Raw genomic sequence first — 25,362 nt, forward strand, 5'->3', positions numbered from 1 at the left:
GCTTTCTTCTTTCTTCTGTCATTTTAGTGGGATTTAGGTACACGTGGTGACCCAGTCAATGTTTTGAACCTCCCAGGTACCTAGTCTTTTTTCTATTCCCGGTCCAGCTTTTTGGAAATTCTTTCAGGGTTCATTTGCAGTTCCTCTGGTTTGTGTTATAACTTGAAAGTTTTCTTCTTCTTTCAGTTTTGCATTTTATATTAATCATAATTAAGTCATTGATATCTCATTGCTCTCTGTTTGGGTTCAGAAATGACACCATTACTTAACAAATTTATTTTCTACTGCATTTATGGACCTCCACAAGGTGTTACTGCATAAAGCCAATTAATGATGCAAAATTTAACTTTTAGAAATTTAAATAATTATCCTTATTTCATTTGATAGGTATAATGTCACTATCTTTAATATATATTTGTAGTTTATTTGCCAGGTGACTAAATATTGTCAGCTTCCTTTTTCAGTGTTCAGATCAAGTGGAGATATAAAAAACGGAGCAGTAACTTTTCTTGAGCCCATGATACTCAGTGTATCTTAAAAATGATTTCTTAGTTACCATCAGAAACGAATGATTTAGCTTTTTTTATTATTGAGGTATATTGGTCATATAACAGCACATATTTTTAATTTTGTCTCAGGAAGGAGAAAACATTTTCTATTTGGCAATTGAAGATATAGAAACAGATACAGAGCTTCTGATTGGCTACCTGGATAGTGACATGGAGGCCGATGAAGAAGAACAGCAGATTATGACAATGATCAAAGAAGAGGAAGGTAAAAATTCTAAAGGACAATCAACAGCTGGCAGAAAAGGTATTACCTCTAATAGATGGTCCGAGAGAATGAAAATTGTAGGAGAAATAAAGTTTGAACTGTGCTTGATTATAATTGCAATATAATAGGGTGTTCTCGAAATAAAGTTAGTTTTTGTCAGAACTCTCGGAGGATATTCAGTTGTGTGCCTCTCTTCCAGCAGGAAGGGAATGATGGGTTGGGGTGGGTGATGGATGTGCCCTGTAGGACTGCCAAGGTCAGCGGCAGCTCCCAGCTTTCACTGCTCTCACTGGTGGGTAGCCAGTAATGAGGATTTTTGTACTCCAGCCCCGAGTCTGCCATTCATCCATGTTATAACCAGGCAAGTCACTAACTCTGAGACTTTACTTTCTCATCTGCACATGGGGAAAGGTGAGTGCAGAGGTCCTGCTGGGCCCTGTGGGATTATTCCTGGGCCTCACTCTTAAGATCCTTTGAGAATCTGGAGCATCTGGAAACCTTTCTTTGTTCTGATCATAGAGGCCTACAGCATTGCTGGGTTGTTCTAGTAGGGTAACCAAAAATGTATGATGACCATAGGTAGACTTGCTTAAATCAGCCCTGCAATCTAGGAGATAGATGTCACTTGTTTGTCATCTGCCAGGGAATAATCAGTTGTTATTAGGGCTTGTTTCTGTTTTGTTGTGTTTTACTCCTGATGGGGTTTGAGGGAAATTTGAATGGTGTTAAGGGTGTTCACATTTTGTAAAAGGTTGATACTTACTATAGAGAATTTTTCCATTTTGCTTAACAAAGCCACTTCAGAAGTGACCCTGGTTTCTTTAGTCACTGTGGTATTAATGTCTTTTATATGAATTTTCTATTCTAACTGTATGTCATTGGCTGAAAAAGTATGAGTATTCCCAAGTATTGCCAGATTATGCTTCTGTTTCTTTATTTTAGTTGGAGTATTTAAAAGGAAGATGAGGACAGGCTATCTGTTTTGTCTTTCCAAATATGCATTATGCTGTTTGGAATGTCAGATTTGGGGTGATGGGAATTATTTCTGTACTATTCTATGTTTTCTTTATTTTTGTATTTATTTTCAGTGTTGCCCCCAGGGTACGGTATTACTGTGTCCACTATTTTACCTTAAAAATAAGTCTCCTACTTATTACTACCCTGATTTTTCTTTATTTAGTTAACAAAATATCAATTTCTATTACTTTTGTAAGAAGAATCAACAGAAACTTACACAGATTCTTAGAACATATGAATCACGTGCTTATATTGTTGATATTTTTAGTTTAGAATTCAGTTTTGTTTATAAAAGCAAAATATAAAACCCAAAAAACAAACAAACAAAACCTCCCCAAAACAGAAGCAAAACCAACCAAACAGTGATCAAAAGAAACAAAGAATCCACTCAAATGTCAAACAATGGAGAGTTTGGTTAAATAAGTAAATTATGGTACCTTAAGTTAAAAAAAAATTTGACTTGAGAAAATATTAAATGGAAAAAAGAGCAATACATGAAATTGCATAAAAAGTATGATCATAAAGGTTCTTAGACTGCACATGAAATATGAATGCACAAAAGACAACTCAGGCATGGAAATAGATTACAGCAGTTGTCTCTTCATGGTGGGGTTATTGGTGATTTTTATTCTCTTCATATTTTCTGCATTTTATCTAAATCTAACCTTGGGACTTCCCTGGTAGTCCAGTGGTTAAAACTTCTCCTTCCAGTACAGGGGGTTGCGGGTTCGATCCCTGGTTGGGGAGCTAAGATCCCATCTGCTTCGCAGCCAAAAAACTAAAACGTGAAACAGAAGCAATATGGTAACAAATTCAATAAAGACTTTAAAAATGGTCCACATCCAAAAAAAATCTTTAAAAAATTAATCTTATTTGATAATCAGAAAAAATATGTAATTTAAGAAGCACACTTTGAAAAATTTGGGTAGAGCCATGCGAGTCCATATAGGACTGACAGCCAGAGAGACAGTGGAGCCTCACTCCGCCTACTGTAACGAGTGCTGTTTTTATGACCTTGGCCTTTTTTCATATATATGTGAGATTCCCCTTGGTAATTCAACATAGTTCCCCTTGCCTGAGTTTTTCTCTTCTTGCAGCTAAAAGTGAACTCAGGATAACCCGTTTCAGGGAAGACTTTGCCGATGCAATTCAACATTTGTTATAACTCTTTGATGTGAAAAGTTAATGTTACAGGGTAAATTAAAAATTGATTTTGATTGTATTAATTTGGTGAAACACAAGTTAAATGATTTAAAAAATAATGTATTGTTCTAGTAACACTTCCTATTATTTTTCATGGGCAACCTATTCATACTCAGAGATAATAAAAATTTACTAATCTGGTACCATTAAGCACAATTAATTTTGATTTTAAAATGAGGGCAAAACTGAGCAGTTCTTGGCTCTTCGCAGATCGCTTTGGCTGTAAAGAGGACTATGCCTGTCCCCAGTGTGAATCGAGTTTTACCAGTGAGGAAATTCTTGCTGAGCATCTTCAGACATTGCACCAGAAACCCACAGAGGAGAAAGAATTTAAGTGCAAGAGCTGTGGGAAGAAATTCCCAGTTAAACAGGCTTTGCAAAGACAGTGCGTACATTCAAGAGTATATCTAAAATTATAAGCTGACACGTTGTTTAACTGTTTCATTCAGTTTGTCTTATAGTTTCTAACCTGTGTGCGTGTGTGATGGTGTGTGTGTAGAAATTAAGCATTCTCTATTGTCACTGTCATAAACTTCTCTTACTATAGTACATTGGTTTTTGAAACATTCTGATTATGAAGTTTAACAACTAAACATTGTTTATGCTAATCAATCTTTGTCCATTTAATAACTTGCCGTTAAATATTAAGCTCATTGGTGTACTAATTTGAAATCTGATATACATAATTTAGCTAGTGCTTTGAGGTGGCAGATCAAGTTTCAGCGGTCTGCATTCGATATTCCCTCTGAAATGTGTAAAAAAAAAGAAAAGAAATAGTTTAAGAAATGGAGAGAGTTCAGAGTATGAAGAATACAGGGCCATTTTGGGAAGCACTGTTTATTTCCTAGCAATGTTGGAGAAATAATTTAAAGATGAATATGTACAAGGTATGATGATGAAATGAATTAAATGGTCCCAATCATTGCTCTGCACCCTTTATTATTTTAAATATATTAACAGCATATTAAGTTATCCTTTTACTTAAGTATTGTACAGTATCGTGAATTATTAAAAATGAGAAAGTGGATACATATATTTATAAACTTATTTTTAACAGAATGTCACCTTGCATATGAGCAAGAAATCTTTAACATAGGCTTAATGTTTCATTTTTTAATTCATTAAAGTAAAATTCTGAAACATGCTGTATTTCATATTAAGACAGTTTTCATATATGCATCCACTTTTGCTTATGAAATGTGAGGTGAAAAATTTCTGTTCAAAACTTAAACTTAAAACTTGGAAATTCTCTTATACACTCTTTAAAAAACCAGGCAAGGGCTATATAGTTTTTAATGAATAGATTTTAAAACTGCATTCTAGTCAGCTTTTATTCAATTTAGTATTACATATTCTACACCAAACATACTTTTGCTGAACTGAGTCTTATAGTTCAACTGTAGGTGCTACTTAAAATTTTAAAGGGCAAAAGGCAGAATGAAAGGAGAGATCATGAATGTGACTTCATTCAAAGTAGAGATATTTTCATAAGTCTTTGTCTTAGACTTCCAGTTTTTGTTTTTTGTCCATTTCCCCTCAGTGTTCTTCAGTGCTCAGCGAAAAGCAGTCTGAAGGATTCTTCACGAAGTTTTCGGTGCTCTGTTTGCAATTCTTCCTTCAGTTCAGCGTCAAGGTTTTGTATCTGAGTTATCAGATGGCTGTTATATAATTGCGGGTCATCATAGGCATGCATGCTTTCATGCTTCTTAGTGATTTAGTATCATATGGCTGCAGAATTTCAGTGCTTTCCTTCCTACCTGCCTAGGTAACACTTGTAATGACCCTGAAACTCTACTGGGGAGCATGCATTACAAAAGCCAACCTGGATGTTAGAAGTTTGTAGGTGTCTTCACCATTTCTTCTCCCTGTTTCCCATTCCTGGTTGTCTTGTAGTTTTGAGCAGCACCAGGAGAATTGCCGGGGAGATGCCAGGTTTGTGTGTAAGGCTGACAGCTGTGGAAAGAGACTGAAGAGCAAGGATGCCCTGAGAAGACACCAGGAAAACATCCACGCCGGTGAGAACTCATCAGAGGGTTGTTTTTAAAGGGGCTTCCTCTCCCCAGGCCACAGCGATCTGTTTTTAATTCTCACTCTTGAGGAGAGAGCTTGCTTTTCCATTGTATTTCACACAGATGTAGAGCTCTGGAAATGGAATTTTTTTCTTCCACTGAGCGCTATTTCTTTTTGATTTCAGCAATATTCGTCATTTTTCCTATCTCTGAATTAATCATAACTGGAAACCTAAGCTAGAATCTAGTTGTGCTTGGTAGCTAGGTGCATTAAGAATTAATGTTTTAAATAATAATTTTAATATTTTAGCATGTGAAATTTCTCTTTTAGTAGATATATCTTAAAACTGTTAAGTGATGCCCTTCTGCCTTAATATTTTTACAGTAAACTTCCATTTTTAAAAATCCTTATATTTCTTCCATATTGGAGAAAATTACTGGCTACATTTTGACATGCTAATTGAATATATTTGGATTTATAAAGTAGATACTATTTGAATTCCTTCTAATGGCTAGCTAAACAATAGGACAACTAGAAAATTTGTCACTTAGATTTCATCTGCTTGGCACATGGTAAATGTATTTTGACTTTAGGGATTGACTCTGTTGCACTAAATCGAACAGATGAATATTGTCAGAGTGAATGTTTTATTTCTTCAGCGTCTTTTCCTTAAAGGAGGCTGAGGTTCATGGCACCCCTCTTATCCTTCTGTACTTCCATTTTTCTCATGTGTTTACTTTTGCCGTTGGCTTCTGGGTGGAAATGTCTTTCTGCATATGAGGAAAGTGTTATTTCTTTTCTCCTATCCTGTTTATTCTCACATTCAGGAGAAAAGAATAACCGGTACTCAGTTTCTGTTTCCTGTATTTGTTCATTGTCCAAAAAGTGTCTCTTTTAATGCTAGTTACAACTTCGCACCACCAGTTTGGGCTGCACACTCAGTACAAGCCATATTTGAAAGCTCAGGGTGGCAGAAGGTATGGGCTTGTGAAATGCGGCTTCAGAATGGTGCACATCACTTGGACTTCACAGTGTTCTGATTTCTTTCTTTCCTTTTGAAGGATATAGAGAGGATGACATTTTTCTGAATTCTTTCTACTTGGGCCTTTCCTATCTTTGCAAAAGGCAATCATAACTTTTTGATAGACCTGTCTCTTCCTAGTTTTCGTTTTTTTAAAGCTGTTATGTTTAAAATGCTGTTCTTAATTTTCTCCATCTTTGTCTGCAATGTATTATAACAAATCTTTCATGTCATTTTTAAAGTTAACTTTGCTGAACTAAGTAAAAAAACAGATGCGCACTGAAACTCTGGAAACTTGCATTCTTGTTATTGGGCATGTGGTCTTCAGACTGTGCTAGAAGCATAATTTCTTTGAGGCTGCTTGTAGTTGGTCTTGGATATTAAAATATTACTGATTCTGAAAACTTACGGTGATTTTGTAGGAAATAACATAAAAGGAAGTTTTTTATTTTTCTGTGTTGTGGATCACATAAAATATGAAACTTACTGTATTTCAGCCAGAGGCCACCATGCATACTTCTTGCTGGAATTGGTGCTCAATCGGTCATTCATAGCCCCTCTCTTGCTTCTTCCCTTGCATCTGTTAGCTACACAGACATTTGGGGAAAGAATATTCCATATACAGAATAGCGAAAAAAGCAGTGTTCATACACATGGTCGTAGAACGCTTTACTGTAGAAAGACAAAGGTATTCAAGGAAAGAGAAGATCTTGCAGCTTTTACCACCGACAATGACAAATGTTCCTCGTTAGATGATATGAATTGAAGATGCTGAGAAGAGAGAAGCTGAATTTTAAAATATGGATCACATTTTTCCATAGAAACTGTAACATATGGTGGGTAGGTTCTCAGACTAGCTCCTAGAAGCACACTTAACCCACATAGTGCTGAAACTCGCAGTACTTAAGTGACTACGTATTCAGTACAGTTGTATTAATTTTCAGTGCATCTCCTACCTTTGTAAGTAATGTGCTCCTGACTGTTTTTGAAAGCTGAATCAGAAAGTCAAATGTCAGACTTAACCTGAATATAGTAAAACTAAAATGGTATAAAGTCTAGCTGTGGCTTTGTAGATGCTATTGTCCTTGAACCTGGGGAAGCTTGTAGGGTGACCTTCCCAGTTACTCAAGAGGAAACAGTGAAGGGTCTAACTTCCTTAACTCACCTTAACCATCTTTCTCTTTTGATTTCGATTCTGCGGATGCCGACGTAGAGATTTTGTATATATGGGAAATAACATTTGTCTACATTCTCAGGCAAACAGTCATAAACTTTTCCCATGTTTCTTCTCTGAGGAATTAGGATTCCAGTCCTAGGGTGAAGAATAGAAGCTGTAGGAGGAGAGAAGAGATTGAAGAGTAGGGATGGGGGTTTGGTGTATTGCCTGTGATTCTAGCTGGAGGAGCCATGGCAGGAGTATTGGGATAAGGTGAAACAGGTGGTTGTGGAAATGTCACTTCTCTTTCTCTTCTCTCCCTCAAGCCTGACCTACCTTCTGGGAAAGAATAAGGTCTAGTCTCAGAGAGCAGCTGAGTTGAGGGATAAGCTAGGGAAATAAAGGATTGTGGGTTAAAGGAGGGACATACCGCTTGTGCAAGCTGGAAAAGAGGGAATATTCTTTCTCAGTGGCCCCTCATGTATAATAGATATGGATGGAGAATTGATGACCAAATGCATGCTGTCGGATATTCATTTTCCTCGGGAGAAGTTTCTCCTTTAGTAGCCATATTACTTGTCAATCACCAAGAAAATTTTTCTTGGCTATACTATTTGGCATGCTAAAAATAGTGCATTATATGAAATCCGTATCTTGAATGATAAGACAAAAATTAATCTTTTCCTTTTTCTGAAAGTGTTGCTGTCTCGTAAACACAGTCTTTTAATCAAGTCATTTTGTAATCGTGTGTTCTACTGATTTTAGATTTCTTTCCAGAAAATAGAGAAGTGAGGTAGTGGATGAGGTTGAGGTTTTGGCAAGAATAGCCATGGATTAGTCATTTTGGGGGCCAGGCAGTGGCTACATGGTGGTTCATTTTATTATTTGTTTACTTTTTGAGTATTTGTAGTCCATCAATTAAAAATTGAAAAACCATTCTGTGGTTACTTATGGTCGTGCAGATGTTGTTATATCGTATTTGAAAATCTTGTTTTGTTGAGTCTTTTGTTTTTTATAACCACTGTGAAATTTGAAATTTGAAATGGTCTACTATAATTATAATCACTCTATAAGAAGACAAAACTGAGCTTTGTTTTGATTTGTAAAATAATATGAATGCCAATATAATGTTTCATTGTTCTTGATTTTACCTTATTCTGGTTTTTAACATTAATATGATAAATCATATACTCTCAGATCTTGCAGGCTGATCAAGTCTAGTGCTGAAAAGAATAATCTCTGAATTCCATTTTTAAAAATCCAGCTGATTAAATCAAATATTCTGTTAAAATTTAAAGCAAGTAGCAAAATCAACTTACGAGTTAATAAATACAGGTTTTCTTTTATGTACACATTTGATTAATTTTCAGTTTTCACGGAAGTGTGCTTTTCTCTTTTAATACTAAATTAGAACGTGGAAAGGTGAAAGGCCCATTTTATATATGTAGAAAGTGGTATACCAAGCTGAATATTTCTCAGATTTTGAAAGCGTTTAAAATGTAGCCTCTTCTTTATCTGAGTTTAATGGATATCTCTACAACACTGAAAATTTTGGAGTTGTAAGTTAAGAAGATGAAATACCTGTTTAGAAATTATAAATCACCTAGAAACACTGTATCTAATACTCCTCTTAATATTCTCATATAAATCATGGTGGTATTTTATTTTATTTTGTTTGTTGTTTTTGTTTAGGGGATCCTAAGAAAAAACTCATATGTTCAGTGTGCAATAAAAAGTGTTCTTCAGCATCAAGCCTGCAGGAACATAGGAAGGTCAGTAAGATAAAGACTAATGCTCATCATAGTGTAAGATCTTTTAGTCATTTATAGTGTCGGCCATGAAAATTTTTAGCTGATTTTTGTATTGTAAAGACAGAGTTTTGTCATTAATTTAACTACTAACATATTCTAAAATGCAAGACTGATATGCAGAAGAGTGAACTCTCGCAAAAGAATATTTTGAGTTGTTTATTGTTGTTCAGAATTAGTAGAAATATTTCTCCACCACAGTATTGTGTCTGACTGACACCTCATACTGGTTTCAAGCTTTCCCAGTTGCTGTTTGCTCAGGAAATACTATATATTTGAGGAAACCATATATTTTTGTGTATTTATGATATGCTCTGCAGTGACATTTAGCTTAAAATGGACGCATATTATAGTTAAGTGTGGCAAAACGAAGACAAAGAGCTCTGTTGTTTTGAAGAGCTAAAAATAATGTAGAAGAATGTCAGAGTGTTGTTAGCAGAAACGATTATGCCGTTGACCCTTGAACAACAGAGGTTTGAACTGTGCTGGTCCACTTTTAGCAGATTTTTCCAGTAAATACATACTCCAGTACTACACGATCAGGGGCTGGTTGACTATGCAGATGCGGAGGGCCTGCTGTAAAGTTACATGATTTTTCCACTGCAGGGAGAGGTTGCGGGGTGGGAGTGGGGTGCAGCGGGTCCAACCCCCAAAACCCCATGTTGCTCAAGGGCCAACTGTGTTAGGAGAAAATAAATTTAATACATTTTGCAATAAGCATTAAACTTACTAAGTTGCTATCTTAATGTGAAAGTTATCCTGAAAAGTAAATGACAGTTATTAACCCTAACAACATTAGCACTAGTTAATAGAATTTACGACAGAATAGAATTAAATTAAAATTTAGATTTTGTTCATATCATGGCAGAGTCCAAAAATATATTTTATGTTATATTACAATAACAAAGATATAAATGATTATTTCCTGAGTTCATGTATTATTTTTTCAGAAATCTAGGAGCATATAATATTGTCTTTTAGTCATTTAATACTAAAGAAGAGAGGAGATGATACTAGTGAAAGTAAAATTTTACTTTTGTTATGGTTTGTAAGTTGAATTTTGTCTCTTTGTGTGTGTCTGTATTCCAAAATAACTTGGCAGGCCTTAAAACTCATATGATATTCAATGCTGTAACTCCAAGCATGTGCTGTGGATTTAACCTGTAACATATAAGACAGTTGAATTGTTAAGATGTCTGAGGTTATATCCTACATGTTGAGTGATTATGATCCTTAGGGAGAAATAATGCAACAGCACTGGACAGGAGTGAAGACAGTGGATGTCATCTTCTTCTGTCCCTAACCCCCCATGTAACATTGGGCCTGTGTTCTCTCATTTATGAAGTGTGACTTTTGAACTGATCAGTGTCTTTTAATTACTTCTCTTAAGTGCCATGAAACTACTTTTTTTTTCTTTTCAGTTTCCATGTGGTTATTTTTACAGATTGTTTAAAAATATGGAGTACTTCAAGAATTTGCTTATAATTCTTGTTCAGGGACCATGCTAATCTTCTCTGTATCATCCCAAATTTAGTGCAAGTGCTGCTGAAGCAAGCACTGAAGCTACTTTTTAAGGGAAGTTTTGCACAGAACTCCAGTCCAGATGCTGCTGCTTTTACGTCTCTCTTCCTCCCTTCTCATCACCCTTAAGGTTTCTGAAGCAGAACCTAGTCTGAGACAAAAAGATTAAATCCAGTTGAATAAACATTAAAAAAAAAAATCCTCATACTTTTATAATTCTTTGCTTCCCTTCCCTGATCTTAAGAAGTTGAAATTTAAGATATCTTACCAAATTTCAGATTTTCCCAAATAGACTATTTCAGCAAAGTTGGTAGTGGGGCATATTTCTGAAAAGTGGTCTCTTTTCCATTTATTTTCTTCATAACATAAGAACTTTTCCCCCAGGGAATATCCTGGTAGATTTAAATCCTACCTGGTGGTGGTGGAATACAGCCATTCTGTTTCTGCAAATGTTAATAACTTAGTAGCTCAGTGCAGCTCTTCATTACAGCATAACTCCTCTGACTTAGCCTTTCTGAATCCACAGGCAGCTTTTACTGACTCCATTTTTGACTATTCTTATAGTTGGGTATGTCTAATGTCTAATAGAGTTTGGTTGTAGTATTTCACCTTGCCAGTAGATGGTGCTGTATGAATAGGTCAAATTTATATTATAGTCTAGAACAGTGTCTTACATTACTATGTACTGCCCTATATTACAATAAGATATATTATGATCCTTCCTGAAAATTATTTAATTTGGGACTTCAAATGATAAGTTATTACCATCCATGTCAATTTAATAAGCTGGACATTTTACAAAAGGTGCTTTACTTAGCATTAGGCATTAATTAGTGTCATTTTCACTTTAAATCTGATTGTTTTATTAAAACTTTTTTAGTAGTTTTGAGAATAGCTTTGGATTGAATTTTCTACTATAAATAAGATAGTCAATACAAAAATGCTTTCATGTACAGTAAATATTCTATTTTATAATTTTGATAATATCAATTCAATTCAACCTTTAAAAATGTTTCATGGGGCTTCCCTGGTGGCACAGTGGTTGAGAGTCTGCCTGCCGATGCAGGGGACGCGGGTTCGTGCCCCGGTCGGGAAGATTCCACATGCCGCGGAGCGGCTGGGCCCGTGAGCCATGGCCGCTGAGCCTGCGCGTCCGGAGCCTGTGCTCCGCTACGGGAGAGGCCACAACAGTGAGAGGCCCGCGTACCGCAAAATAAATAAATAAAAATGTTTCATGTTTCAGAAGCCATGAGAGTTAAGTGAACAAATATGAGTATATTTTGCAGTAATTTATTTAACAGCTGCCATTTTTATATGGATAAATAATTTAAAATTTGTATATACTAATTAAAATTTAACATTAAAAATGAAAATAAATGTTTTCATTTATGCATGTCTCAGAAGGCACATCATCATTTTTTAGAGTAGCTTATTATAAAAGATATATGTTACAGAAACAGAGTTTAAGAATATAAATCTGTTCTTATTATCTTTAAACATTACACCTCATATAATTGCTGTGAGGGTCTTTGATGACTGAAGATGTTGCCTTTAAAATTTCTTAGGCTGAAAGTTTTCCTGCTGTACTATGTGGTACTTGCCTTCCTCAGACCTGTCATGTGGCTGGACATAGGCTTAAGGCACAGACTGCAGACCAGGGATCTGTGAGCCTTGCCCCAGCTTCCGTTTCCCTTCCTGGTGCCGTCTTTTCACCATTCCTGCCTTGAGTTCCTCTGTGGTCACTTAGGTCAGGGGAGCCGTTTACCAGTCCTCCACTCTTTACTCATTGCTGTACCAGTTCAGGGTCTTCTGCCTTGGCTTTCACTCTGTAGTGGCCCTAGATATCCTGCAAGGATCACCACAGTATCTTGGCTTCCTGCAGAAGGACCTTTGCTTGTCTGGGGTTTAGTTTTGTGAGCACTACCTTTAATGAGGTTGAAACAAAAACAGAACCTCACCAAAACCATTTTTGAATCTTCAGCAAAACGGTATGATGCTCTTATTCATTGGGGTGATCAACATTTCTAATATAAGGCTTCTTGCAACACATTCTTCTTAGAACTTTGTACATTGTTACTGGTAATAAACTAAGCTTTTGCCTTTCATACCACCTATTCAGTTTCTCTCATTTAGTGTCTGGGAGGGAAAGAACTAAATTTAATATTAAACTGTAATACTTATTTAGCCAGTTGTTTGCTAAAGTTATGCTCCTCCCCCTTATAATTTTTTAAAAATAAAACTAATAAAGTTTTTTATTGTGGTCCTCCTATCCTGTGAGAGTTTTGCGGTGAGCTAAATGCTTTTCAGAATCATGTATCTCCTTGTCTTTAACATTAATTAATGTGTTGTTCTGTACTACATATATTTAAGTTTAAAGGAGTGTTGACTACTGTAAAGGGGATATTTTTACTGGCAAGTTACGTATTTCCAAGTCTAAATTTGTGCATAACAGAGACTTAATATATACTAGGTATAATTTTTTACAGAGAGTATAAATTTATTATGCACTTTAAAAATAGGTCAGCTGTTTTACATATTTAAATAACATGCAGTCTTACATTTTTTTAATGATATGTTTCTACTAGGTAACATGTTCATTGCATTTTCAATTTATGTGGATAGTGTGAACAAATTAGGGCTGAATTATAATATATAGTTTGGATATTGCAGTAGCAACTGTCCACGTGTTTATACTTTTACTTGAGCTCTGTACAGTTTTTGGCTTTGATAGTTGACTTAACTGTCAATTTAACGTTTTGCAGATTCATGAGGTATTTGATTGTCAAGAATGTATGAAGAAATTCATTTCAGCTAATCAGCTAAAACGTCATATGATCACCCACTCAGGTAAAATACATATTTTTCCATTTGTATTGAAATCTCTACAAAAGATTCACCTCGTCATTTTCAGGAGCTCTGAGAGTGGTAATCAGGAGACCTGGTTATTAGTTCCAGGTTGGCCATTGACCGGCCATGTGATTTTGAACAAGTTACTTAGCTTCTCTAGACCTCAGTTTGTTTCTGAAGCATATGTGGTTGGACTAAATAAAATTGAAGATCTTCAAACTCACCATTTAATTTGTTACCTACTCCTCCTTGAGCCTCTGTTTCTATATTCTTCATCTGTGAAAAGATATCCTACCTTTCAAAATTGCTGTTCAGGTTAAACGAAGTCATCTATATACCACGCTAGCAGAGCGTCTGACATTTAGGAGCGATTCAGCAATTATAGTTCCGACGTTTCTAGATATTTTCACATTCTAACTAAGGAACTAATAAATGTTAGTGAGAAATTTATAAATACATTTTGAGAATATAAGTTTTTAAAGCCATCGTTTCATTTTAAGCAAGTTTGAGTAATAGGTCTGTTACACAGACTTAGAAAAATTCAGCTCTGAAAATAACTTTTGCTTTATGAGGTCTCTTTCTAGAGTTTAGAATGTCTGTACTTTGAGACCATTTAAGTCAGAATGTTTTTGAATAGCTACTTCATTTGGAGACATATATAGATATTTTGGCAAATGAAAATGGAAGATCAAAAATGGTGGATCGAAAATAGAAGATCTGGTGGCCTTCAGATATGCTTTGTTTGAAAAAGTTGCCAACATTACATGAATATTGTATAAATGTGGATTTTACCCAACAACCTAAGTGTGTAGTTTCTGCTGAGAATTGGAAGCTTGGCCTGTGTGGGGTCTGTTGGCCCAGCAGGAGGCAGGTCTGTCCTTTACCTTCATCACTGTCAGGCCACTCACCCTTTGCATTCGGAGTCGTGACCCTGACTTTGAACTCATACCGATCAGCAGATTTTTCATCTGGAAGTAGGATTTCTTCCTTGAATTGAAACTTCATCTTTATATCTAAGCTACTTTATACATTTAGCTTGCAAATAGATCAATAAAAGAAGAAACTGATGTTTCTTTTGTGAATAGGCTCACATATCTAACAGATGGATTGGGTAATAGATTGTTTCAGTTGTTTGGATCATGTTTTAGTTGACTTATCCATAAGAAGTAATACAAGGTAAGGCTGTTTTCCTTTTTATCCTTTACCTTTATATAGATATGAGATTGTCTCCACTCATTTTTCACAGAAAAACGACCCTATAATTGTGAGATTTGTAATAAATCTTTCAAGAGGCTCGATCAAGTGGGTGCTCACAAAGTAATACACAGTGAAGATAAACCTTACAAATGCAAGCTTTGTGGAAAGGGATTTGCCCACAGAAATGTTTACAAGAATCACAAGAAGGTAAAAGCTTATTAATATTGTTATAAACATATGTATTTTTGCTGATTTCCTGATATAATTACCAATTGTTTACCTTCAAAGAAGTTTTTGGATATCCGAGTCATGCTGTACATATGAAATAATTGGAGAAGATCTTGCTTCTGTTTTCTAACCACTCACTCAGGCCGTAACCCCTGTGGCCTTGTTTCCTATCTGTATTCTCTACTGACACTGTTCTTCTCACAAGGAGTGTCATCCAGTGTTTTCCAGCGTTGCAGTAACTGCAAAGTCTTCTCTTCTTTCTTTCTATAAAGTTTGACACTCTTGCTCTTGTTACCTTTTGGAAATCCTCTTCATCTATGGCACCATTTTAGTGACTCTGCTAGGTCTTCTGCCAGTTTCTCTGAGTGCTTCTTTGTTCTCTGAACCCTCCCCCAGGGGGTTATCCTGGCTGCTTTGACTGTAGGCCTCTTCTATGTTCTTAATGTCAGCTATATCCATGAATTCTGGTACAAACTCTGTACTGATGATTTCCAAGTGATTTATTTTGTTAATCCCAGCTCTCAGACACACATTTGCCACTGCTCGTGTGATACATAACTGGGCACCTTTTGACCTAATGAATTTAGCACGCTCCAGATAACTTCACTTTTGGAAGTTTCTGTTAATTTCTGTTAAGGACAAAAGCATCTAATTATCCCTGTCTCTTTCTGTAATATTAGCCCCTTTTTAGAATTAGAAGCTAATCCTTAAAGATTGTACCCTCTACGTTGCCGTATCACCGTCACAATCATCCATTGCTTTACCATTTCCACATCCTGATCATGGCTCATCTTCATCACTTTAATTCCCATCTCATTCAGCTTCTTGTTACTTATCAGTTCCCACTTATTCAGCTGACTAGATAAATCATCCCAAAGCACAACTCTATCACTCTTGTACTCTAATATTATAAGTAGATTTCCAGCACCTATTAACATATGATGCTTTACCCTGTCACTCGGAGTTCTCTACACCATGACCTCAGCTTCCTTTTCCAGCTTTGTATCCTCCTATTTTCTGCATGAGACATATCAAAAACAACTCAGCATGACCTCTCTAACTTCTCCCGTCCCTCCTTCCTAGCAGGACTCTCTTCAAGTTACAATCTCTTAGTTTCGTCTATTGATTTTTGTTTGTATTTCCTACACTTTACTCAAGTTCTTGTATCAGAAAGTTAGTTTTGGGCTTCCCTGGTGGCGCAGTGGTTGGGAGTCCGCCTGCCGATGCAGGGGACACGGGTTCGTGCCCCGGTCCGGGAAGATCCCACATGCCGCAGAGCGGCTGGGCCCGTGAGCCATGGCCGCTGAGCCTGCGCGTCCGGAGCCTGTGCTCCACAACGGGAGAGGCCACAACAGTGAGAGGCCCGCATACCGCAAAAAAAAAAAAAAGAAAGTTAGTTTTATCTAATCTACTTTGTGTAGGTAATAAATAATGTTTGAATTGAATTCAGAAAATGTGTGCAAAGATATTCATTGTCTTAGAAGTGTATGTTTAAATTTGTGATGTGATACATATTTGCTTATTGATTTTGGTATATGGCAGGATGCTGTTAAACAGCGTATAAATAATGCATTTTCAAATAACTTTGTTACCTTTTTATTTGCAGTATTCCATTGGAATTATAATTATTTCAGTATTTATTGGGACTTTACAAACACATCATTTTATCTCTTTAAATCATTTAAGAAGTTACGATATCAGTTTCAGCTTCAGTCTAAAAAGAAAAGAAAAGGCAGATTTACGAAAGAGTAAACAGGATTGATTGATGGTGTACCAAATCACCTCTGCCTAATTTCTTGCTGACCGCCCTTATGTTTAACTCAGGCATTATATGTTCAGAGGCAGGACCACATTCATTACTGCTGCACTGGAATTACACGCCTATAAAAAATTATCTGGCTAGTTTCCTGCTAAGTCTCTGGAACCCTCTTGCTCCTTTCTTTGATGAAACTGATCTACCCACATTTACGAGTTTTTCACAGTTTGACTTATGTTATATGCCATATGGGAATTTGACACAGGATCTTTGCACCATCTCTCATACCTTTAATCATAAATCATATGAAAGTAATAATGATGCCTTGGGAAGGATAGAAACAACGATGCCTGTAATTTCCAAAGTGGAAAGCACATTCAATCCTTCTGCTCTGGACAGTTGTGTTTCTCACTGTTATGATCCTAGTGTGTATTTGGTATGATTACATGAAAATGTTTAAAATATTTTCCAAGAGTTATGGTGAAAAAAGCAAATCAACTTTTTCTTCCTTCATTATTCATTAGTGGCTAGTTCCAAACCTAAAAAGTAAGGATATGCAAGGAAAGCAGAAAAAAAACCCCACTAAAAGTCAGACCCATCTTCATCATGTAGCATGACCAAAGGTTGTTATTTTAAATAAATTATTCTTTGGAGTTTTTGATTATGTAAACTTGTGTATTTCTATTATGCTTATCTGGTTTATTTTGGGGTCAGTTCTTTTAACATTTAAATTTGCTTGAAAAGGAAATATTTTCATTGTGATGGACAATAGGGCGTGAAATTTTGAAGGAGTGATTTCTGTTTCTTAAACTTAATTACTTGTTTTGTCATCTTGCCAGTTAAACAAGCTCAATAGGTCAAAATTAGTTTTTCTTTTCCCTAATCCTTTCTGACAGTCATTTAACCTGATTCATAGTTGTATGTTTAGGATCTAGTTAAATAAAGATTGTTCGTCTGGATCCACCTATATTCTGTGATCCTTTAAATCACAATTGGACAGACATTTCAGAACCACAGGAAACAGAAATTAGTTAATTAGTCTTCACCCTCCATTCTGTTCCCTGTCAGATTTAAAGCAAAGCCAAAGTGAGATGTGTATAGTGCTTTCCTACTCCTGTGATGGGTGTGGTATCTAGATGGACTGAGCCATCTTGGATCCTGGAGCTGGCACTACTTGCTGGATGATGGGAATGAGAACAGAGAGGTTTTGTCCTGATTGAGTCATAAACAAGCTCCTGGGGGAAAGAGCTGTGTCTCTTCAAATGAGAGACCTGTTTTCCTGACCTTTATATGACCTTCAAGGGATGAACATCAGAAGCCGATGAGGAACTCTGGTCATAACCGCTCCTAAAATAATTCCATTGGGTGTCCTCTACTAACACCTCATCCAGTGATTTCCAAATTCTGGGCCGTGACCACTTTGTGGGTCTTGAAGTAATTAACTGGGTCATGAATAGAATAGAATAGAACAGAGCAGAATAGAATAGAATAGAATAGAATAGAATAAAAAATACAATAGAAAGTATGAGAGTAAGGGTCATTTAATGAAATAATACACGTGTGTGCATGTCTGTGTTAGATTTTGATATAAAAATTATCTTTTCAGTCATGATCAAACAGTTTGAAAGACACTGCAGGTCAGACTTTGTGCAGGTGAGATTTTATTAGACCTTAAAGAAAAGGACAGGTCTCTGTCTATAAAGAAATCAGGGATTAGGTTCTAAAACCATAATATATGGCATAAATTTTACATAATAAAAGAAATCTTTGGCAATCTCTAAGAAAGGTGCCAAGTTGTACATTGAAAGACAGTGGCTCAGTAATTCCGTCACAACCACTTTTTCCTTCAACTTTGCATCAGATTTCTCTTCTTCAGGCGGGTTGTAGGTGAAGTAGTGGGTGGTTCATTTAAGGTGTTATATGTCCAGAATTGCCTATTTTTGTGTTCTAGAAGCACATGCACAAGGCTGAGATGCTCACACTAAGGGGGGCATGCATGTAGGAATTGAACCTGACAGAGGAAAGGAACAGATACAGATGTTCCTCTGAAGCTCATGTAGTTAATGGCAAATCGCTTACCCTGTTTCAATTATTTTTCTTCGGTGGATGGTGGGATGGCATCCTACAGTTTCTAATGTAAGCACCTTATTTCTCATACTAGACAGTAACCTTTGAAGATAGATGCTGTACTTTAATTCATGGCACCTGTTGACCACATTGTGCTTTGAATGAGGCAGACATTTTCCGAATGAATAAAAATTCATGAAAAAATTATCCCAAATAAATGATTTAATGTTCCTAGTTAAATGGTAGTTATGATACGAGGAGTGATTTCTCTAAATCTCTATTTGCAGTATGTATTGCAGCATTTTTCCCTTTCTGAGCACTCCCTTTCTTGACTTTATGAGCCTATCAGTGATCTAGTGATCCACTGAAAAATCATGGTTGTGTTCCTTCTGCACTGGGTTTATCAGCCCGAGATAGCTAAGAACTCTTTAAACCTTTCATTTGAAGACACTGCACAGTTCTAATTTTCTGAACCCTTTCCTGGCTCTGAGTTAGATATTTCACATGTAGCTCACTTACTCCCAAATCAGTGATGGCCCTTTGTCCCCTGAGAAACTTTAATAGAAGAACCTGCCTCCCAGCTTGCTTCTGCTTCCCCAGATTATGACTGAAGAGCCGTCAACTAAAGACTGTGCCTTGGTGTTTCCCTGAACCACAGCATTGCTGCTGCTCTTCAGAGGTTTCTTCACCCCGGTTCCTGTGGGCACAGGGCCTTGCCTTCCAGGTCTCTAGCCTCTGACTCTTGCCTTGCACTTAAAGGTTCAGACTGGCTCTTACCTCCAGAATACTGCCTTTGTTCTTTGCTCTTTACCAGCCCAGCCCAACCCAGAGGTTGAACTCACTTTACTTGACGCGCCTGATCAAGTGCACACCAGTAGCCATCTTAAAACCGCAAAGGGAAATGTTCTTTATTTTTTAATTAATTTTGTTTTCCTTTTTTTTCCTTTGTAGTAGACATCTTATGAAAACAAATCCCTAAAATCATACATGAATGCATGGGTAGTCAGTTATGCAGCTTAGGTTAGAATCCCCGGCACCAGCCACCCTCCCTTCTGCCTACCACGTTTCTAGGCCCCTTCCCAGTGAATAGCCTCTGGGCTTTCCCAAGTATTTTAACAACTGTACACGTTGTTGTACAAATTATTTGTTCATTATTACCACATCTACTACTATATTCAAAAGCAGGTGATCCTAGTAACCGGAGGATATTTTGTAGACTGAGTAAAATTCAGTTTTTATCCTCAGCATAATGCCGTTGACATACTTTAAGTCACTGTAATGGGCTGGAATAGGGAAGAATAGAAATGGGAAGGTGCGACCTGGAGGTGGTTGGGTGGCAGAGCTGGGAAGGTGGGGGGTAGAAGGTGGGAATGGTGACCATTGGAATGGAGAAGAGAGTGTAAGAAGAGACTCCAGAGTGTTAGGTTGGGAGGGGCGCTTTCAAATGCTGTAAGTACAGAGCACCTCCTTCGTCACCCTAGTAAATCGTCAGGAACTTCCACGTTCCACACTGATGTTTCTGGTAAGAGGATGTGATTTTTGGGTGGAGCTTGGAGAAAAACACAAGGTCTCAGCTACCCATTTGGGAGAGAAGTATATTTAAATGTAAATGGTTTTATGACACAGATGTCATTCAGGAACTTACTTCTTTGCCTTGACATTATGACTTGGAGAGCATTTCAGGTAGGTTCATATAAAGCTACTCATTTTTTATGACCATTACTATTTTGATACTTCAGTGAACATCCTTTTACATAAAACTTTGTAACTTTGCCAAGAGTATTTATGCAACTAGATCTTAGGTATGGAATTTATGGGTCAGATATTAAGTTTACTTTAAATTTTGATTGCTCCTGCCCAACTGCCTTCTGAAAAAGCTCTTATTTTGACTTAGTAGTGATGAAAGTGCTCCTTTACCTGTGCCATCACAAACATCTACGTTATCAGCCTTTTTTTTTTTTTTCAGTCTGAGAAGTGAAAGGTGATGTTTCATTGCATTTTAGCAATGGTGGGTGAAATTCTTTTTATGTTTTTTTTTTTCCATTTTTCTTCTGAGAAATGCTTGTAGGTACTCCTTGTCCTTTTTCTGCTGGCCTATTTGGCTGTTTTCTTATTGATTTCTAGGAGCTCTGTAGATATTATGAATATCAATACTTTGCTGTTTTTGTTTCTAATATTTGTCCCCATCTATCAACTTGTATCTTTTGAATAAAGAAGTTTTACATTTTTATGTTTTCAAGTATGACATGGATTATGAGTTTTATGGCTTCTGAGTATTTATAGCTTCTGAGTTTTAAGTCTTATTTAGAAAACTTTCTTATTCTAAGATTATGCAAATACTCGTCAATGCTTTTAAACGTTATATTTCTTTTTAAATTGGTATTTTAATCCATCAATAATTTATTTCTGGTATGGATTGAGATATTGATTCATACCACTGCTATTACATTATTGAACGCCTCTCGTTTAAATCTATTTTTGGACTCCATTCTGTTCTATTTAATCTGTATTCCCTTGCAATATCAGACTATTTTAATAGTTGCGATTTATAATGTTTTTTAATATCTGTTGGACAAGGGCTCCTTTGTAGTTTTCCTTTTTCAAAATTCTTTTACATGGTGTTTTGGGAAGATTAACGTTAATAAGCAGATGTCTTATCACTGCTTCCTTTTTTTTTTTTTGCGGTACGTGGGCCTCTCACTGTTGTGGCCTCTCCCGTTGCGGAGCACAGGCTCCGGACGCGCAGGCTCAGCGGCCATGGCTCACGGGCCCAGCCGCTCCGCGGCATGTGGGATCCTCCCAGACCGGGGCACGAACCCGTGTCCCTTGTATCGGCAGGTGGACTCTCAACCACTGTGCCACCAGGGAAGCCCCACTGCTTTCTTTTTATCTTCCTGGAAATCAGTGTCATATATTAAAAAACAGCTCCTCTTCACAAAAATTCTTCAAATATACCCTTGTTCTTCTGAATGGTTTGGTTCAGAAATGTTCAGGATAGAAAAAGCAGGAAATAAAAACAGTTCATTTTCCTCTATTATCATTAAATTAATTCTCCATTATCAGTATATTTCTTATTTTTTTCATGTATTAAAACATGGTATTTAGTATAACATGGAGATCCTTCCTTTGTCCCTTTCATTTCTATTCTACCTGAAATTCTGCCAAGTTTGGTTGACTCGTTTCTCAGCCCGAAGGATCTATTAGAAGATTAAGTGAAAGAGGATTGGGGAAAAAAAAAAAACAAAACTCAGGTTAGCTGTAGCCAGAAGACTTGGTGATGGTTTGTTACACCCAGAGAAAACAAAAAACTAAAAATAAACTGTGACTCATAGAGCATGGCAAATGAGGGAGATTTAGCATGAGGGCAGGAAGTGTACTTAAGTGAACCCACAATAGACAGGGTAATGAATTTTAAATGATGTTGATAGTCTTAGTGAATAGGTAGTATAAATTTGGAAGCTAAGTTAAAATAAATGGAAAATTATTACGTTTTTTAAAAAGAGACACTCTTCTCTCTTCTATAACAATTTGTATCAAACTAGAAAATGCCACAAACTTGAACCAATGAAAGCTAGAACTGTACAAATGAGAATTGTATGTTATAATTAAAATATGCTGACTTGCAGTATTTTCAGTAAAAAATAAGCTTTGAACCTAATATCCCATATTGGGTGTTTTATATTTAAAATTAGAAACTAGAATCAGTTTAGAATCAGACTCTGATCTTTTGACTTTGTTTGCATCTGTATTAAGTTGAAAATAGATATGTTTAGTGTTTATAAGGGTTTCAGTTGAGAAAATGTTGACACTTGGGTAATTGGGTAGTGGTTTAAATACACACACACACACACACACATACACACACTGACATTTTACTTTCTATCTATCTATTCCAAATATTTGGAATCCTGTTCTCATCCTACTTCCTATTATCTGTTAATTTCTAGGGATTTATACTATAAGAAAACTATTTCCTGTTGAAAGACTGGTATTAATTTTTAGAGTAATTTTTGGATAGGACTGGAATTGATCCATTGTTGTTCGCTTGTCTGTTTGTAGTTGAGGAATCGGCACTCGTTTCTCTTTGGATGGCACATAAAGTTCAATGCAAGATTACCAGTTTATTTCGCCATCTTGCCTAGCAAACAAGTTATCCACTAAAGGAGCTAGTATAGCTGCTATGATGTGTTACCTATGACTTATAAAAATTAGGAGGCCTCCTTTTGTGCAGAAAATTCTGCTTCACATTATTATGATCCATCTGAAAACTTTATCTTCAGTAGTGAAGCTACAACTGTCTGTTATCTGGACAGTTTGTGAAGGGACATGGTTGCTGTTTCCAGATATTCAAAGAGCTTCATTTGGAAGTGAGAATAAACTTGTTCTGTATGGCTCTAGACTAGCTGTAGTAAATAGTGGCCATGCAGAGGCAGAACTTTTAAATTAATGTGTTGAAAGCACTGTTTGCTACAGGTATCCTTGGTTACAAATATGAGATACCGTCTCTCAGCAGTATAGAAGAGGGGAAAGCCCCCTGAGTTGCCTTCCAAGGAAGACTTCATCTGAAAGCCTATGATTATTTCTTCTCGTAGCAAATTCCCTTTGCCTTGATCAGGGTATTACAGTTGGCCCTTTGTGTCTGCGGATTCCACGTCCATAGACTCAACCAACCGCGAATGCAAAGTATTTGGAAGAAAAATTCTAGAAAGTTCCAAACAGCAGAACTTGAATTTGCTGTGCACTGGCAACCATTTACATTGTATTAGGTATTATAAGTAATCTAGAGGTGATTTAAAATATACGAGAGGATGTGCATAGGTTATATGCAAATACTATGCCATTTTTTTGTTTTTGGAGTATAATTGCTTTACAATGGTGTATTAGTTTCTGTTGTATAATGAAGTAAATCAGCTATATGTATACCTATATCCCCTCCCTCTTGGACCTCCCTCCCACCCCCTCCTAATCCCACCCATCTAGGTCATTACAGAGCACCAAACTGAGCCTCGTGTGCTTTATAGTATGTTCCCACTAGCTGAGCATCCTCGGATTTTGGTATCCTCTGAGGTCCTGAAACCAGTCTCCCACAGATATGGAGGAGGAGTGTCCTTAGGGCTGCGGGGACTTCGGTAGTTGGCCCCTTGAGGTTACGGTTTTGTACTACTGAGTTGTGGCTTTCAAGCAATGGAAAGGTTGGACTGGCTACTCAAGGCTGTACTCCATCTTCACTTCTCTGTGTAGCATGAGCTACCTTTTTCTGTACGGAGCTTAAAGAAACTGATTTCTTCAGTATTTCTCCAGTTTCTATTCATTTTTGTGAGTCCTTTTAAGGAAGCCAGTTGTAAGTCTGACAGTAAAAATTTAATCCACAGACCTTGTAAACAGCCAGATGACACACATTTTATAAAACCTTAGGTTTATTATGTGACCCTGTGGGACAGTAATATACTTTTATATAGACTTCAATAATGAAATTTTTTTTAAAGAATAGTTCTAACACATGTATCTCTGGAATATTTTTTCCAGTTTTATTTTTTCTCTACTTATTTCCCCTGAATTTGTCATAGTTTTCTTGTTTTGCACATGACTGAAAGAAGAAATGTCATTTCAAGTAATATTGCTAACTGTGGAGCTGTATATATTACTGATAGTCAAAGTTATTTTTAATTGTGAATGGGCCTGATGAAAATGCTAATCTGCTGTCATGAAATTAGTATTTGGTTTGGTTGGCTAGAAATGTGATAATTTGTTAACTATTGTATAAAAATTACGTTGTAAACTTTCTGAAGCATTCTTGAGACATTTTACTAGGTGTTACAGGTAGTGCGACACATTTTCTTATGCATTTTCTACATCTGCAACAATAATCAGACATGGTGCATAAAATGATGTATTTCATAGTGCCAGTTCGTGGACTAGTTCATTTGTTACATCAGCAGATATTGGTGTCTCAGCGCTTGGCATTTAAAAGGAGGGTGTTCTGGAGCTCAAGGATAATGTGATGAATAAGTCAGTGGAAAGTTTGGAACCCTGTAGAGATGAAAAATTGAAGGATAAGACACCCTTTAAGAGGGTTAATTTTATTTGGTATTTGTAAAATATATCTTGGAGACAGAAGTCCTCTCTCCACAACTTGCAGGTATTTCACTACCACCTTACTTAAGTGAGATTGAATGCTGAGACTTTCACAAGTCATGCCATCACAACCCCGTGGTGTTGGGTGTTGGAACCTTTTTGACAAAGTATTTATTCACCTCGCTATGTACTAACAGCTTACTGCTTGAAACGTGCTACTGACTTCAGGTCAGTATCTAGAAGTTGTGGCTTTGGTTGGGTTAGCATAGGTCTAAGGCATTATGCTGTCCCAAGTTCTTTAATCATCAAGCCACTAAATCATATTCACAAGTTGTTTTGTCCTGTATTTGGAAAAAGAGAAAGAATGGGTTAGGGTGGAATATATTTTTGGAAGATTAAAGCAACCCTGTGTTCCAATTTGGATGCTCTAAAAATGAAAGAGTTTCTTTCTTTTTATAATGATATTATCTACTAATTGTAGAAAATTAAAACATCGAAGAAAGTTCTAGAGAACAAAGCAAAAACTCTGTCAAATACCACTGTCCACTTTACTGCGAAAACCCTCCTCAGTGTTTTGTAGAACATCTTCCTAGACCCTGTTCTATGTGAGTATGAATGTGCCATAAATGGTATTCTACTATATAATGCTTTGCATTCGGCCTTTGACACTCAAAATATGTTA

General features: G+C 36.5%; 1 protein-coding gene and 1 non-coding gene across 2 annotated transcripts in view; one reads left to right on the forward strand and one right to left on the reverse strand.

The window, feature by feature from the left end:
* PRDM5 (PR/SET domain 5) overlaps positions 1-25,362 on the forward strand; it is a 225,177-nt gene that overhangs the window by 99,305 nt on the left and 100,510 nt on the right. Inside the window, 8 exon segments of the mRNA XM_089911548.1 lie at positions 639-813; positions 3,205-3,379; positions 4,535-4,627; positions 4,888-5,009; positions 8,874-8,953; positions 13,273-13,357; positions 14,573-14,597; positions 14,599-14,761. Coding sequence (XP_089767674.1) covers positions 639-813; positions 3,205-3,379; positions 4,535-4,627; positions 4,888-5,009; positions 8,874-8,953; positions 13,273-13,357; positions 14,573-14,597; positions 14,599-14,761 — 918 coding nt within the window.
* On the reverse strand, positions 10,441-10,547 carry LOC115801973 (U6 spliceosomal RNA). Its single transcript, XR_004022350.1, has one exon. It is a non-coding gene; the product is annotated as a U6 spliceosomal RNA (small nuclear RNA).

This window comes from Delphinapterus leucas, chromosome 5, assembly GCF_059928025.1.
Source record: "Delphinapterus leucas isolate spDelLeu-1000000601 "Yukka" chromosome 5, BTC_Dleu_Yukka2, whole genome shotgun sequence".
Taxonomy (NCBI): Eukaryota; Metazoa; Chordata; class Mammalia; order Artiodactyla; family Monodontidae; genus Delphinapterus; species Delphinapterus leucas.